At 48.6% G+C, this 15,725-nt stretch overlaps 1 protein-coding gene across 3 annotated transcripts in view; it reads left to right on the top strand.

The window, feature by feature from the left end:
- The window catches only part of IKZF1 (IKAROS family zinc finger 1), an 87,747-nt gene that overhangs the window by 16,346 nt on the left and 55,676 nt on the right, over positions 1-15,725 (top strand). For 2 of the 3 annotated variants that reach the window (XM_060156236.1, XM_060156234.1), the window contains exon 3: positions 5,555-5,674. In XM_060156236.1, coding sequence (XP_060012219.1) covers positions 5,555-5,674 — 120 coding nt within the window. Of the gene's footprint in view, positions 1-4,807; positions 4,839-5,554; positions 5,675-15,725 lie in introns of those variants that run through there. The other variant, XM_060156235.1, reaches the window with a different exon arrangement.

Genomic DNA, 15,725 nt, shown 5'->3' with positions numbered 1-15,725 from the left:
AAAAATAGATTTTTTTCTAAGTTGAACCCTACGAAATTGCCACTATCATAGGGAAAAAAAGTTCCAACATCAGCAATTGCATAGGAGTCCACCTAATCTATGTGCACTACTCCCTTGAAAAATAGAGAAGTACTTAATACCTAACTTTTTTTTCAAACTACCTGTTCCTTTCTTCCCTGGGATTTATCCTAAATGTGGACTGAGCCCTGGTTTACAGGGTCTTGCATATAGTAGACACCCAGTAAATATTTACCCACTTGTATCCACCAGAGTCGGGAAATGCTGTTGAACAGGCTTGGAGGAGAGTGTGTCTAAAGCAAAGCCATCCTTTCCTTTAGGGCACATCTCCTTTATCCTTTGGGTAAGTTTTCTATTGCTTTCTCTGTCTCTTCTTTCTTCGGCATGCTTTCCAAATTATTGGTTATGCGTGTGGTTTATGGTTTGTTTTGGGTTCTAAGGGAAGAGGCAGCCTGTGGGAGGACGGGAATTGTGAGGCCCGTGTCAGCACCTCATCTATGCCTCCAGCTCTGAGACCTGAAACCATTCTCCATGCTTCCTGGGCCACTGTGTGTCCTCTGCAAAATGGGGGACTGGAGCCAATGGAGCTCAGAGGATGCTCAGGCTCCTGGGGCCCTATGGGGTGTTTTCTTAGTGGTTGTTTGTAATGTTCGTTGGAACCAGGAAACAAGAACTATGCTCTGTAGACATCCATCGCCTGCCTGGGAAATGAGGCTCATCTATGTTGAAGTGTCAGTGCAAATGTTAATCAGAGTACATCACATTGATTGAGTGCTTGAGATTTACCACACACCACCCTCGGCATTTTTCTCCTTTCAACTTTACAAGACCCCCATGAAGAAGATACAGGGACCGTCTTCAATTCACAGGGAGCTGAGACTCACAGTTTCAATAACCAATCAGAAGTCCCGCGGGAGCCAGACATGGCACTGAGTAGGAGCTTCCCCACTATTCTGTAGAGTCTATTTTCTGAGTTGTTATTTAGACCCAGGAATTATGTTCTCCTGGGTAACTGTGCACAGTAAAAACTCATCCACTAGGGAGAAAGGGAATCACAGAACTTTGTTGGGCGAATTATAATCTACTTGAGGAATATTTGCTTGCTGTTGATAAGCTAATTATACAATTTTCTCATCTAATTTGCCCAAAATGCTTCTCATAGGTAAAGCTTTATTTGAAACATGGGTAGTAAGTAACTTACGTAGAAATTGGTAAGAAGTTTCTTCCATTTTTCTAAATAAGTAAAATGACCTCTAACCTCCTAAATTCTTCCATTTCAATACTTGATTTCTCACTGTCTACAGTTCTGCGTGTCTGTGTGACATTGTACATGCACTTGGGGGACATATGGGCACTTGGTGCTGTGCATACCTCTTTCTATAGGATGTTACATTTACAAAGTAATACCATAAGCTTATTTAGCATATTAGCATCCATGCACTTTATTATTTTATCCTCACAACAACCTTGTGAGCCAAGCCAAAATCATGTTTTTTAGCCTCATTTTACTCTTGAGGAAAGAGTCTTAAAGAGGTGACTTATTATGGAATCTGTCTTATAATTGGTCAGATCTGAGCTGTACCCCGTGTCAACTAACTTCTAGTCACAGTGTGTTAATATCTGCTGTGTGTTGGCTTGATTTAATAACTTCATTTTCTTATCTTTTATCATGGTGTTGTATTTTATACCCGGTGTTGTATTTTAAGCGGTTAACTGGGTAAATTGGTTTAAAATCAACACATAAAAATATGTTTGCTCCCCATGAAGGTTTTGATGAAGTGGTGGAGGTTCATCGTGGAAATCTCCAGCAGGGGAAGGATCCCAGGGTCGCTGAGTACCAAGGCTCAAGCCAGTGATTAATGCCTCAGTAGCCGCTGCTCAAACTTGGGGGCTTTTAGGCAAATCAGATGAGCTCTTAAAAACCATCACAGAGTGCGGGCGAGGTGAGGCTGAATTCCAGCAGGGCTCGTGACAGGCACGTGGCTGTCTCACCTCGCTCTCTTCCAGTGCTGACTTTTTACCAGATGCCCCTGCACACGCCGAGACTCATGTTTTATTCTCGCTGCTTCTGCGTGGGGAGCTCCTACAGATCGACCCGACCCAGGGTATTTAGAATCATGGTCCCTACTGTTTCCATTATTCCTTTTCCTCCCCCGTGTAGGAAACAATGAAAGCGCTGAGATGCTGCAGGACTGCTGGGCTGTAGCTCAGCACAGGAGCCCAGCCAGGCGGAAGCGCGCCTAGGATCTCACCAAGTTCTAGTTGGTCCTGTTCCCAAGAAACGAATCAGCTAAATTTGAAAAAAGATTATGTGGATGCATTTTTCACGTGAATGGAGGAGAGAGACCACATCCCTTCACTGGATAAATCCCAATTCTTTATGATGCTCCCTTGGTTTCCTTGTGCCCGGGCATCTAAATTGATCCCAGAGTTCTCCAGTGTTATCATCAGGAAGCTCAGAATAAAAAACAACACAAGGGCTTCCCTGGTGGCGCAGTGGTTGAGAGTCCGCCTGCCGATGCAGGGGACACGGGTTCGTGCCCTGGTCCGGGAAGATCCCACATGCTGCGGAGCGGCTAGGCCCGTGAGCCATGGCCGCTGAGCCTGCGTGTCTGGAGCCTGTGGTCCGCAATGGGAGAGGCCACAACAGTGAGAGGCCTGCGTACCACAAAAAAAAAAAAAAAAAAAAAAAAACACAAAACATGAATACAGTCTAGTTTCTCAGTGTCCCGCTCCCAGCCCGTAACCATGACAGCTGGTTAATCAGAAAGGCGAACGTGCACACCCCACACTCTGTACCTTTAATGATCCGGTCAGTTTGTTGGGCCAGAGTTCCCATGGTCCGTTCTGTGGAGGCTCCTTGGGGGTCTTCGCAGAAGCAAGTGGCCTGGGCCTCTGGTCCTTCAGCCAGAGGCTGAAGATGGGCACAGAGGACGGGTTTCGTATATTGAAGTTCTGTGTAAGAACTAGAGATTTTCACCCGAAGTGAAGTAAGTCAGACAGAGAAAGACAAATATCATATGATATCACTTACATGCGGAATCTAAAATATGATACAAATCAACGTACCTACGAAACAGAAACAAACTCACAGACGTAGAAAACACACTTATGGTTATCAAAGGAGAAAGGCGGGGAGAGATAAATTAGAAGTTTGGAATTAACAGATACATGCTACTATACATAAAATAGACAAATAACAGGGTCCTACTATATAGCACAGGGAACTGTATTCAATATCTTCTAATAACCTATAATGGAAAAGAATCTGTAAAAGAATATGTGTGTGTGTGTGTGTGTGTGTGTGTGTGTGTATAACTGAATCACTTTGCTGTATACCTGAAACTAACACAATATTGTAAATCAACTTTACTTCAATAATTTAAAAAATATATTATTCTTACCAAAAAAAAATTGAAAAAGAGTCCTCTGACCACCTCCCTGAAGTGCTCAAGGTTTGAAGACCATAGCTCTAGGAAATCAGAAGGAAAAAAGAGTTGTCAGTTGGTCATATGCTTCCTGCGGGCTCCTGTTCAGAGCTTTGGCCCACCTGTACAGGTGAACAGTAACACTGCGTCTTTAGCTGTTGCTACTTTTAAAGTCTTCCTTTTAGGGCGATGCAAATATTACTGATGGAATGCACATTTAGTGTAACACGAGCACTTCAATCAATTTCTCTCTGGGCTTTGGCTTTTCCTTGGGAAATTCTTATCAGCCTGCCCCACCTTTAACTATCCATCTTGTATTGGCTATCCAAATATACCCAATAATGCTCTTTCTGAAAATATGCCAATTGAGGTAATTACAGCTAAGCTGGAATATTAAACTGTGATGTCTGTTTTTTTTTTTTTTTTTTTTTTGGTACGCGGGCCTCTCACCGCTATGGCCTCTCCCGCTGCGGAGCACAGGCTCCGGACGCGCAGGCTCAGCGGCTATGGCTCATGGGCCCAGCCGCTCCGCGGCATGTGGGATCTTCCCGGACGGGGGCACGAACCCGCGTCCCCTGCATCGACAGGCGGACTCTCAACCACTGCGCCACCAGGGAAGCCCTGTGATGTCTGTTTGCTAGAGAATGCGATACTATTCCCCAAAGCATCGCCTTGGTGCCTTGCAGCTTCTATTTTAAATTATTCCTGGAAGGGTCGTCTCCTATGCCGGGGATGCTTGCACTGGTGCTGCCCTTCCCCTGAAGGGTTGTGTCGCTTTCGCAGGTGGTTTATTCAAACAAACAGGACAATTCCGCACTCTGCCTCGCCCTGTCTTCCAGGCTTGTCTTCCACAGCAGTGCTCATGGGCTATTCTGCATCCACTGGGGGCCTCACCGGCTCTTTCCTTGCCTGGTTTTATTGTCTCCTCACTCAATTTTAGGTAACATCTATGTTAGAAGGTACAGGGGTTTCCATTTCAAAGGAGACGGAGCATTTTCTACACATCTAGGCTTCCCAGTATTGAATTCTTGGGAGTGGGAGGGATTTCCCCATTTCTGGAGCTTCCGATGAAACCTTATAATATAGTCAAAAACAGAGTCGGGCAGCCCGTAAAACCCTATCTCATTTGGTAAGTCCTACTTTGTGAAGCAGCTTTGAGAGTTGTGTGGATTCTGTTTTGCTTTCATATTTTGAGGATAAAAATTCCTGGTGGCAGACCCTCTGTGCACGTGGGGCAGAATCGTGTTGATTCCCTGTTCATCCTCCTTCCAGGCTTCCCGGCCCCATCAAGTTAATCAAATCGGACAGCTGGCAAAATACCTGCCCCCTGGCTCTGGAAAAAGAGAGTGAACAGACCCAGAATGTGTAGCTCTGAGCAGGACACTCAATCTGGTGACCTTAAAAACGAAATAATATGAGGGTGTGGTGAGCAGGCTTGTAGGAGGGCAAAGTGGAACAAACATACAGGGGAAAACGTGGCCCTAACACGCGAAGAGGCTTAAAAACGTGGATGCCTTTTGACCCAGGCGCGAAACTCCCGGGGTTTATACTACGGTGGTTCTTAAAAACGTGGGCAGAAGCTGCCTGCTTGGAGGTTTACCACAGTGTTGTTTCATTAAAAAAAAAAAAAAAAAAAAACAGATTGAAAACAATGTAAGTTCAAAAGTAGAAAAAGGATTTAAATAAATCCTAGCGTGCCCATGCAATGAAGTATTACACAGACGCCACAAAGTTATGGAATTAGGGCCACTGGTTATGAGAATGTCTAAAAAGTACAGTTTATTTTGATCAAGAAAATATGTCACCACGCATTATCCGTAATATATGAGTATCCATGTATGTGTACACACACGCACACGCACACACCACAGTTTTAATAGTGGTGATCTCTAGGTGATATGTATTTTTCACATCTGTGTCCTCTCAGTTTTGGGGGTGGCAATGGTATTATTTTATAAAAAGGAAAGCAGGTTCTAATCCCCAGAGAGAAACGTGAACTCAATCCAGTAACTCGAATGAAGCCAAACCACGGTGAGGCCCATCGCAGTGACCACCACCCCAGGGGTGACCATGTCCCCAGAAACTCAAGCTCCTAATTGCCTCCTCAGGGAAGGAAAGCCCCCCGGTGAGTGACACCCCCGACGATGGCGATGAACCCATGCCTGTCCCTGAAGACCTTTCCACCACGTCTGGAGGCCAGCAGAGCTCCAAGGGTGACAGAGGACTGGGTAAGTGGCCTCCTGTCCACAGACTGTCACGTGCTCTAGTCCTCCTGGACCTTTGTCTCTTTACAGTCATTTCACCTGTGGTTTCCCCTCAACCCCCATGTCAAGGAAACACAACATGCAGGACGGGAGACCCAGCTCAGTGCGGTCTTGAGCCCTGTGTGGGAAGCAGCGTGGCCAATCTGCGGAGCATCTCCCAAAGCAGGCACCTCACTGGCCTCGTGTCCTCAGCGCACTGCAGCAACATCCACGTTTATGGATTGTAGACAGGGAAAATTATCCATTTTATGTGTAATGGCAATAGGGCTGTTCATTTTCATAGCTCTGCTTTAGAAGGAGCTGAATCTGGCCATTTTCAGTTACCCTTCACATCTCTATTTCTCGAATGTCCAGTTTAACTGAAAGTAGAAAATTTGACAAGTAGAAAAATTTTAATGTTAAAAAAAAATCTAGATAATCTTGACTAGCGGACATTTACACGCCTTCTCCATAAAAGAATGTGTATGGAAGTATCTGCAATCTCTCCCCTGGTTAACCTACCCAGGCTACAGTTCATGGTGAGAAATCTCAATCCACCCTCTTTAAGAAAACAGAGGCCCAGAGAAATGCAGTGAATTAGCCAAGGTCACATAGCAGAGTCAGAAGGAGACTCAATTTCTGACTCAAAGACTGGTTTTCACTCCATGATACCCTATTCTCATCAGCGAATGAGTCAACAGTTCCTTGGAATACCTATCTTTTTTCTTTTTATAAAGATAAAACTGTGATGTTGAGAGCCACTTATCTGCACAAAAGAGTATCATGAAGGGTACGCAGGTGGAAGTGAGGTAGGACAGGTAGGACAGATCTCATGTGGATCAGCTCATAAGAGCCACGGCCAAGGAGGGCATGTGTGTAAAGTTCTCGGGGTTCTGAAAATCGCCAGTTATTTTCCTGTAGGACATCCTAATGTGATAACTAAGAAACAGATTTTGTACGTTTTCATGTGTCTTGGAAACCAAGTAGACGCTGGGTATTATGGTTCTTCTGTTTTAATTTAGCTGTAGAATTAGCTGTACAAACAGACAAAGATAGTGGCTAAAGCCCTTTGACGTAGATGAACCAAGAAAACATGTACATTTCTGAATCCCTTTTCCCTGTTAGAAAATGTATATGTGGGTGAGTAGGGGGAGAGAAGGAGGTCTGTGGACCTTGCCTTTTGTTCCACACACATCCTTTCAGGGTTTCCCAAAGCTGAGACACAAAAGAGCATGCTTTATTGTAACTGATGCACTTATGTTTAAGATTGTCTTCTGTTTATTACAAGAGATACTGGTTTGTCATACACCCTGTACTGCTGCAAAGTTTCCTTTCAAGGCACATTTACATAAATCAAAAGATCAAATGTAAATAAAAACATTAGGACAATGAGGGTGTGTATACATGATAAAAATTTGCAAAGGCTCAGGGACCAAAAGCCAGAAGATATTATGTGGATACGTACCCACTAACCATTTAAATGAACCGAGAACCCAGACATCAGAGTTAGGACTCCGGGGTCATTATGGAGAAACTGGGGAGCCGCCCCCCTCCGCCCCCGCACCGAAATCCCTGCAGCTGCTGTGCAGGCTGACAGCCATGGTCACCTTGGGCAACCTGTAGAGAACTGAAAGTCGGGCCGGTTCCTGGAGAGTGGAGAAGAGTCCACTTGGTGTAGGTAAACAAGCCTTCGTTATAAATGCCTTCACGGTCTAAATATACCACCCCTTAAGAACTTCAGGTTGTGGGTGATCTGCCTTGGTAAGAGGTCATCAAGCCCCTGGTTCCAAGGCTGCGTTCTGGTGGTGAACTTCGGGCTGGGTCCTGACAGAGCCCGTGCAGGTGTGGCTGGTACAGCTGCGGGGGGTGTGATCTCCCGCAGGCTCTCTCCAGTGCTCGCTCGCCATGCAACACGATGCTCACCCACTTCTCCTTTCAGCGTAAGGTTTCTAAAGACTGAATTTCAGAGTTGTAAAACTTCAAATGCCCAAGCATCCTCTTTCCTTGGTTTGTAAACAGCGGCTGCCGTGTGGACAGGCAGGGAAGGTGGTTGGAAGTGGGGGCCAGGGACAGAGGAGTGATGGGTCACTGCCAGGAAACTAGAAAGGACAGAAGCACAGACTACAGGAGGAGACAGCGGGCAGGTTTAAGGAGACAGGTGAGTGGAAGAGCATCCCAGAGACCAAGGGGTAGAGAGGAGCATCGAGGAAATTGACTGCTGTTCACGCTCGGCCAGTGAGCTTTAGAAACCATCCTTTATGGCTTTTGAAGGAAACCAGCTGGCTTGAGCAGGCGGTGGTAGGTTGTTTATTAAAGTGATGCCTCTTCGGTAGCACTGAACAAATGAAGTATGTCAATAGCGTTAGGAGACCACTTTAAAAGATGGGGAATTCGAAGCTGGAAGGAAAAGGAAAGGCACTCAAAGGCACGTTTCCTCAGCTCCCTGGGAAGAAAGCAAAGGAAGGAGGGTCAGGGGACAGACAACAGGAAGCAGGAGCCCCGCCCTGCTCGGGGGCGGGGGGGGGGGGGGCCCTCCCTTCACAGAAGCCGGAGCAGCACAGCACGAAAAGGAAGAGCCAGGGAGAAGGCACCGGGGAGGATGGTGAGGAGGGCGGAGGCTGGCCCAGGAGAAGGTGCACCTGGGAGGGCAAGGGTGGAGCCTGGGCCCCTCCCAGGCAGACCTCTGAGCCTTGTTGCCCTCATTTCAAACTGGCGGCAGCATCGGAACTCAACTCACAGAATGGTCTCCAGGGGTAACTGAAAACATGCAAACTCGCTTTGCTGAAGACAGAATAACAAAGTCAGAAACAGACAGTAAAAGGCAGAAAAAGATCTTTTAAAGGTTCATGGGCAGAGTAAAGGAGCCTGTTGTAGCTTCCCCTGAGAGAAGGGAAAGACAATAGATAAGATTTGCAGCACCAGGAATAGAAGAGGAATTTACTAATTAAAAAAATGTGATCCAGAGATCAAGCAAACTGAAAAGACAGCCAAGAAGACGGGGGAGGGATCAGTTAGGAGAGGGCAAGACCAAGAGAGAGATTGAGGTGCTGGCTACCCCCAGACCCAAGGTCCAGTCGAGGGTGCCGGCTGCTCCGGTGGAAACGTCGAGGAGAAATGGCGAGAGGCCAAAAGATGGGAGAAGATGGGAAAGTCTTAGGTGATAATAGATCACTGGGTGTCTGTTTTAGAAGGAGCCAAGGGATGCTTTTGAAAAGCTCTGAGCCCTCCTTACCAGTTTTAGACAAATCTAATCCCAAGCAGAACAGACCTGAGTAATCAACAAGTTGTCGGGAAAGGTAGAAACCAGCCCCCTAAGATGGGGAGGTAGCATCTCACTGGTGGCAGGTCATTCCCAGCATGAGAAGAGTAATGACTTTGCACCTCAAGCCTTCCCGCAGTCTTGAGGGAAGTCCTGGAGGACTGTGTGGAAAGGTGGTCAGAGGAGTAAGGCCAGGCCAAGGCTCTGGCTCTCATCTAGCTCCATTTTCTTCTGGGTCTGAATAGAGGACGCAAGGGTCTGAAGTGCAGCGTGAAGAATGTAAGATAGACACAGGAGAGGACTTCCTGGCCATGAGGGATTTAGTCATCAGGACAGTCTACTTAATGAGATGCTAGCTCATTCTTCTGAAGTGGTCTCTTTAAAAATGAGAGAAATCTCGCCTCTGAAGTGGTTGTGTATGAAACTGCTAAAACGGAGGATGCACTCAGTGACCTCCTAAGGCAACCCCCAAATTTACTCAGTGACCCATGGCAGGTGCCCTAGAGAAGTGGAAAATGGGTCGAGAGTTCTTCTGACAGCTGTTGACCAGGGGTGATTAAAAGTGTCTCCTGTAGAAATGATGTCAGGACGGGCGTCTAACAGGACTGAGTAAAGGAACGAAAAGCTTAGTTCTTTTCCTCCTTTATTCAATAACCCGTACGTTGCTTTCTTCCTTCGGGCGTGGATTTTTACCCATTACTGCCTTGCTCTCCCTTTGCTTGTGTGGGTTTCCCTGTCCTAAAATTGGGCAGGGGTCCTCCAGCTGCCGCATGCTATCAGTGAGTGCACAGGCCTGGAGAGGAAGGGTGAGGACTGCCGGCTGGCTGGCTCCAGCCCCAAGAGAGACTGTGAGTAAAGTCAGAAGCCCCTTCCCCTTTGAGTGTAGATGGCTGGCAGGGAAGGAGGCTTGCTGGGCTGGAGCAGAGGAGACAGGGAGAGGCCAGAAATGGAGAAGAGAGATTTGAGGCCAGAAAACCAGATGGTACCCTAAGAGAGATGCCTGGCAAGGTTAGGATTTAGAGTAGAATCAAAGGGAAGACCCAGGGGCAGAAGCCCAGTAATGCCCAGGGGGTGGATGAATTAGCCGACGGCCAAAGACGCGAGGCTGGTTTGAGGTTGAAGGAGGCTTTCCAAAGGCTCGGTCGGCTCCATGGACAGTCAGGATGACCTTGTGTAGTAGTCACTCGAATGCAGAGGGAGATGCGAGGTTGGGTGCCTTTTGAATACGGGGCGATGACGTGTGTTTGTGCCTGCCTGCCACATTCTAGAATGTTCTTCCCTTGCTCAGGACCTACGCCCAAAGTAGGGCGGTGACAGCCCTTGCTTCCTGGGTGGTTTATCGTAGGATGTAATTCCTGCAGGTCACATCCCCCAGAGTGGTGTTTGGAGCCTTCTAGAAGCTGAATTCTTGCATCAGCCTGGGTCCTTGGGTCCTTCCCTTGGAAGATTTTGACCAGAGTTCGATTCACCCTGGCAAAAATGGAAAGAAAAAAAAAAGTAGAAAAAAATCTGGCGTTCTTCCCCCTGGAATCCAGGAAAATGATTGTGTCTACACATAAATTCTCTTTTTTGGCCCATTCCCTTGAAGTAAACATTGCTTTATTCCATCATGAGTTCCAGACCTAAAGTGTGAACCGTAAGAGGTTTCATACCTTTTTCACTGGTGATCCTGGTACCAGATCTCACCTTTGTTTTGAAGTTCCAGGCGGGGCACCATGACGGTGGCAGGACGGTGGGTGAGGGCTGTAGCACCTCTCCACAGCCTGGGTTGATGGGAGATGCTGGAGAGAGTTTTTCACGGTGGAAAACAGTGGGCTTTGGGCTAATTGGAACTGGGGTGCTGGCGTTTGAGTACGGATGCTGCGCCCGCTTATCTAATCAGCAGTTAGAGGAAGTCGTTTTTATCTGTGCAGTGCATCTCCTCTGAACCGAGAAACCCCATTTGAGCTTGGGAGAACTATTATCTCACAGCATCTGAGCATTAGCTGCAGCTGGTCTCGAGCTTGTTGGGATGGGATGTGCGCTGTGAAACAGTCTCACAGAGAAACCCGTCCAGGGCTGAACTCCATCCAGGGCTCGGGTATCTGGGTTTCCCGGTTTCTTCTGAGGAACAGCTCAAAGCATGTCATTTAGATTCGTGTCCAGGCCTCTGGTTTATTTAGTTCCTTACTCCTTTTCGTAGTTGACACATTGTGCAGTGCTTTTGATGGGGCACCTTTTAAAGATTCTGTCGTCTTCATCTTCCAATTTGCCGTCTCTGCCTGCGGTGCCTGGTGGAGACCACAGAGGTTACCATACATCACCAAACCAAGAGGAGGCCAGTTGGAAAGATTCTCATTTTCCTGAATTTCCCAAAACGTGAGACACAGCATCAAATATATATATATATATATATTTTGCCTACTGTCTAAGTCTTTCAAGTTTTGAAGAGGGACTATTATGTAGCAGGTTCATTGCTTCCCATTTAAAAGTAAATGTTAAGTTTTTTCTGACCTCTGTTTTGTGGGGCAGTGCAAAACACTTGGAAATCATGATCTTTGTGGAACATCTTGACACGTTGTTACACAAAATTAAAATAAGTGATTGTGTGCTGCATGGGGTACCATCCTGTACTGGGTTTTGGTATATAAAGTGAGACCAGGCAGCAGAGGCTTCTGTGTGTAGTGCCTGTGGGGTGTGTGTGTGTGTGTGTGTGTGTGTTCTGTGTGGTAGTCAACAGGACACCACAGTGGGTTGCGTGGAGGAGCATCTCTGTGCCTCGGACCCAGCTGCAGTGATTCCATCCTGCTAGCCCTGGCAGGTCGCCTCCCTGTGCGGTGAGGGTGTCACCTTGCCCATCGCTGTAACCAGGGGGCCGGCGGGGCTGCGAGGTAGGGCCATCCGTGCAGCGGCAGCCGTGGGTGTCATTATCATCCATCAGGCATGCTTGCTGTGAGATCTCTGCGGGATCTGGACACCAGATGAGCACGTGCTCAGGTCACCTCCTGGCAGGTGACTTGGAGGAGAAGCACCAAGGTGGTGACCTCACAAGACGCCGAAAATTCCCAAGAAAGAAGGCAAACGGGAAGCAGCACGTGATCAGTGTGGCAAGACCAGAGGGTCTCAGCAAACTCCGGGTCCTTCCCAGCGGCTGGAGAGAGCGGGATACAAGGCAAGGCCTGGCTGGAGGGTGGAGGGCTCATGAATGTCCCCCCACCAACCCCGCCGTGGTGAGGGCTGGCCCACCGGGAGGATGTGCTTGGGGACGAGGGACTCGCGGCACTGAACTGTCAGGTCATCTGAGGGCCAGTGTGTCCTGCTTGTACTCGGAGATCAGTGACCACACGGTTGGAGGCTGTCAAGGTGTGTGTGACCGAAAGCAGGGCCCCTGCTGGAGGCCAGGCTGCTCTGGGCCCCGCCCTCCTGTCACCTCCCCACTGGGTTCACTTTAGGATTTGGGACTGCACCGTTTAGGTTGGCTTTGTGCTTCGTTTGAACTTGTGTTTCTGTGACTCTTAGGACATGAGGCCCTTCCATTCAATACCAGTAATATTGACTGAGCCCTTCTCCCTGGCTGGCTGATGCAGCCGCTGCCTCGCAGACCTTAGCAGTTACAGCTTGCAGACTGATCGCCCAGTGCCGTAAGGCACGGCAGAGTGCTCACAGGGACATCAAGTTTTCTCTAAAGAAAGTGGACAGAAGGGCTTGTTCCCAGCTGGGCTGGGGAGTGGGGCCATGGGGAGACTCAGGGAGCTGAAGTTCTCACAGAGGCGCGAAGGTGAGTCATGTCTGACCTTAGGAAACGCGTGGTAGTTGGGAGGGGCAGAAGTGGGTGGGCAACGTCACAGCCAGGGCCCCCGTGGCCAGCTCTGGGAGCGAGCTGTGGGGTTTGGAGGGGACCCCGCCAAATGTTTCCTCCAGACCTGAGTGCTGGCAAGATCATCTGGGGACAGCAAACGGGGAGAGATGTCCTGTGCCTGAGCTGGGAGGGGCCGGGTGGGGAGGTGATTCCCAGCAGTGGGCACAGCGTGTTCCACGCGGTGTGGGCACGTGAGTGAAGGGACTGCAGCAATTATCTTAACAGAACGGGAAATGGACCCAGAGTTGGGGTTGGCTGGAAGTCCGTTGACAAGTTTGTAGCCGAGGAACTGTCTGGAAGGCAGGGCATGGGAGGGGTGGACGGAGCTGGTCTGGCTGTGCCAGGAGGGGTGCTAAGCACCAGGGCCTCGGGAATACATGTGTGTGATTGTCGGGAAGAGAAAGCGAGGGAGGAAGCAGAGAATCAGTTGCTTGATTCGGGTACAATTTTCTGGAAAGAAACATGGTGTAGAAGTTACCGGGATAGAGGTTTTAGGGAAGATGCGAAGCATGAAAGGGAGGACGGAGGGGCTGGGAAGGGGCCTTCGGGAGTTGGGTGGTAGCTTCCCAGAGGGCTCGGTAGGGGTGGAGGCCCAGATCGAAATGTAGCGGAACAGGAGGGGCCGGGGAGCTCAGGCAGCCGGCAGACAGTAGGGATGCGGGGACGGGCCAGGAGCAGGCTGTGAGGATGCAGCCAGGGAGGGTTCTCAGGGTGGCCTGTGTCAGAGGAGGATAGTTAGGTCTGTTAGAAGGCAGATGGGAAGGAGTGACTAGAGAGAAAGGACTAATATACGACAGCCCAGTGGAGCCCCAGCGCAGGCAGGCCCGGCCACCCAGGGGCTGGGCTGGGGTGTGTCTGCCTTTCCTGCCCCCCACCAGGCCCTTGTGACCCTCTCCCCTCCTGCATTCAGTCTCCATTCGGGAATGCCACGTCCGATGGGCCCTCCCTGACCTAAAGTGGCAGCACCGACCTCTCGCTCTTCGCCTGTCCCCACGTGCAGGGAAAGCACGCCCCTGGGCTTTGCTCACTGCATCCCAGCATCCGGTGGGCGCCCAGGATGCGTGTACCGAATGCATGGGATGGCGGCCCAGCTCTCTCAGGCAGAGAGCTGGCAGGACAGCAGAGAGCGCTTTTAAGTTGAGGGTTCATCACGTGGATGTTTTAGGCCCCTTTTCTCAGTGGGTACCATGGGTATTTGGGGCGGAGAGCCCTTCCTGGGCTGACTGTCCTTCCCCCCACCAGGGGCTGTTTAGCCCCCTGTGTCCCACCTCAACCCCCTCATCATGATGCCCAGGTGTCACCACGTTTCCCCACTGAGAACCATCTAACCTGAACACCGTTGTCCTCACGTGGTCCCATGTGCCCACTCACGCGAGCTTCACACTGCAGACAGGCGTTTTGTGGCTGACTGTTGAAGATTTTTTAATACAGTCAGTAGTGTCCCAGAACCAGAAGTATGACTTTTTTTAAAAGGGCATAACCTATAGAAAAACGGGGCCCGGAGAGGTTGGAATACCCCAAGCCTGGCATTTCCAACCCACGCTTCCAGTTTTCTTTTTTTGTTTGTTTTTTGAATTTTATTTATTTATTTTTTATACAGCAAGTTCTTATTCGTTCTCTATTTTATACATATTAGTGTATACATGTCAATCCCAATCTCCCAGTTCATCTCACCACCACCCACACCCCACCCCTGCTTTCCCTCCTTGGTGTCCATACGTTTGTTCTCTACATCTGTGTCTTTCATTTCTGCGTTGCAAACTGGTTCATCTGTACCATTTTTCTAGATTCCACAGATATGCATTAATACACTGTAGTTTCATTTTGTGCCTCCAAAGGAGTGTGTGAACTTGGAAATGCTGGTTATTTTTACAAAGAGAAACCAATGATGGGCTTCTGTCCATCTTCTTCTGACAACCTAAATCCGGGATCACATTGTACCTAGTTGGTTTACTGAGGGAAATAAAGATAGATTCTTACCTATTAAAGTAGAGAGATAAGCAGTATGTTCTGTTTTAGGGTTTTGGTCCCCATTTTATTCTCTGCTTTGTTCCATCTGTGTTGAAAGCATACTTAGCTCTGGGGATAAAACAACCAACCGACATTTTGTTAACTTTCCTTCTACATGGGGTTTCAGAAAGAAATGGAAAAAAAAAAAAAAAAGCTTTTGAGCTGTGGTTGCCAGTTGCCACCTGTCCTATCTGGTTAGGACATTTCTGATTTGGGAAGTGTAAATATAACCCAGAAAAAAAAAAGCTTCCCCTCCTTTTATGCAAAAGTAGAAGCCTAAGCAGAGCCGAGCCCTAACCATTGCCCTGTAAAGTTTCCACAGTACCAGTTCGATGAGATGAAAACACTTGCTCGGTTGAGCCAGGCCCCAGGAAGCCGCCTTCCTGGTCCCACAGCCGTGGGGTGGGGTTGAGGCTGAGCCCACTGTAGCCGCCAGATAAGCCCAGCACCCTGCAAGGTCTTAGCAGGAACTGCAGTTCACACGTTACCGCAGAGCCGCTCAGAATTGTAAACCCTTTGCCTGTTAGGACTTGGCGGGGGGACAGGAGCTTACGGGCAACTAGGAGACTGTCTTCAGGTTCTCGGGCTGGAATCAAAGCTTCCAGGCTCTCGTTATCTATTGGTAGTCGGTGGACTACCGTGATTGGAAGGATTTACACCGAAGAAATGGGCAAATGCTACAAATTAGGAGTTTTTCTTCTTTTTTTTTTTTTTTGAGAGCTAGTTTACCCGCATACAGTGGCTTAACTCTGGTTGTAATGTCTTGACAGCTCCAGTGGAAAGCAGGAATTATCTTACTGATGGCTGTGTGGGGTGGGTGTTTTTTGGAGGGGGTGTTAGGGAAGTCTCAGTCTGTTGGGGAGACCGGGGGCAGTGAGGGGTAGATGCAGCTTGTCCAACACGAATAGATTCCAAGTGACGCTTTGCTG

The sequence above is a fragment of the Lagenorhynchus albirostris genome, chromosome 8, assembly GCF_949774975.1.
Source record: "Lagenorhynchus albirostris chromosome 8, mLagAlb1.1, whole genome shotgun sequence".
NCBI lineage: Eukaryota > Metazoa > Chordata > Mammalia > Artiodactyla > Delphinidae > Lagenorhynchus > Lagenorhynchus albirostris.
Note: the sequence above shows the minus strand (reverse complement) of the source record. Positions and strands in the feature narration are given on the sequence as shown.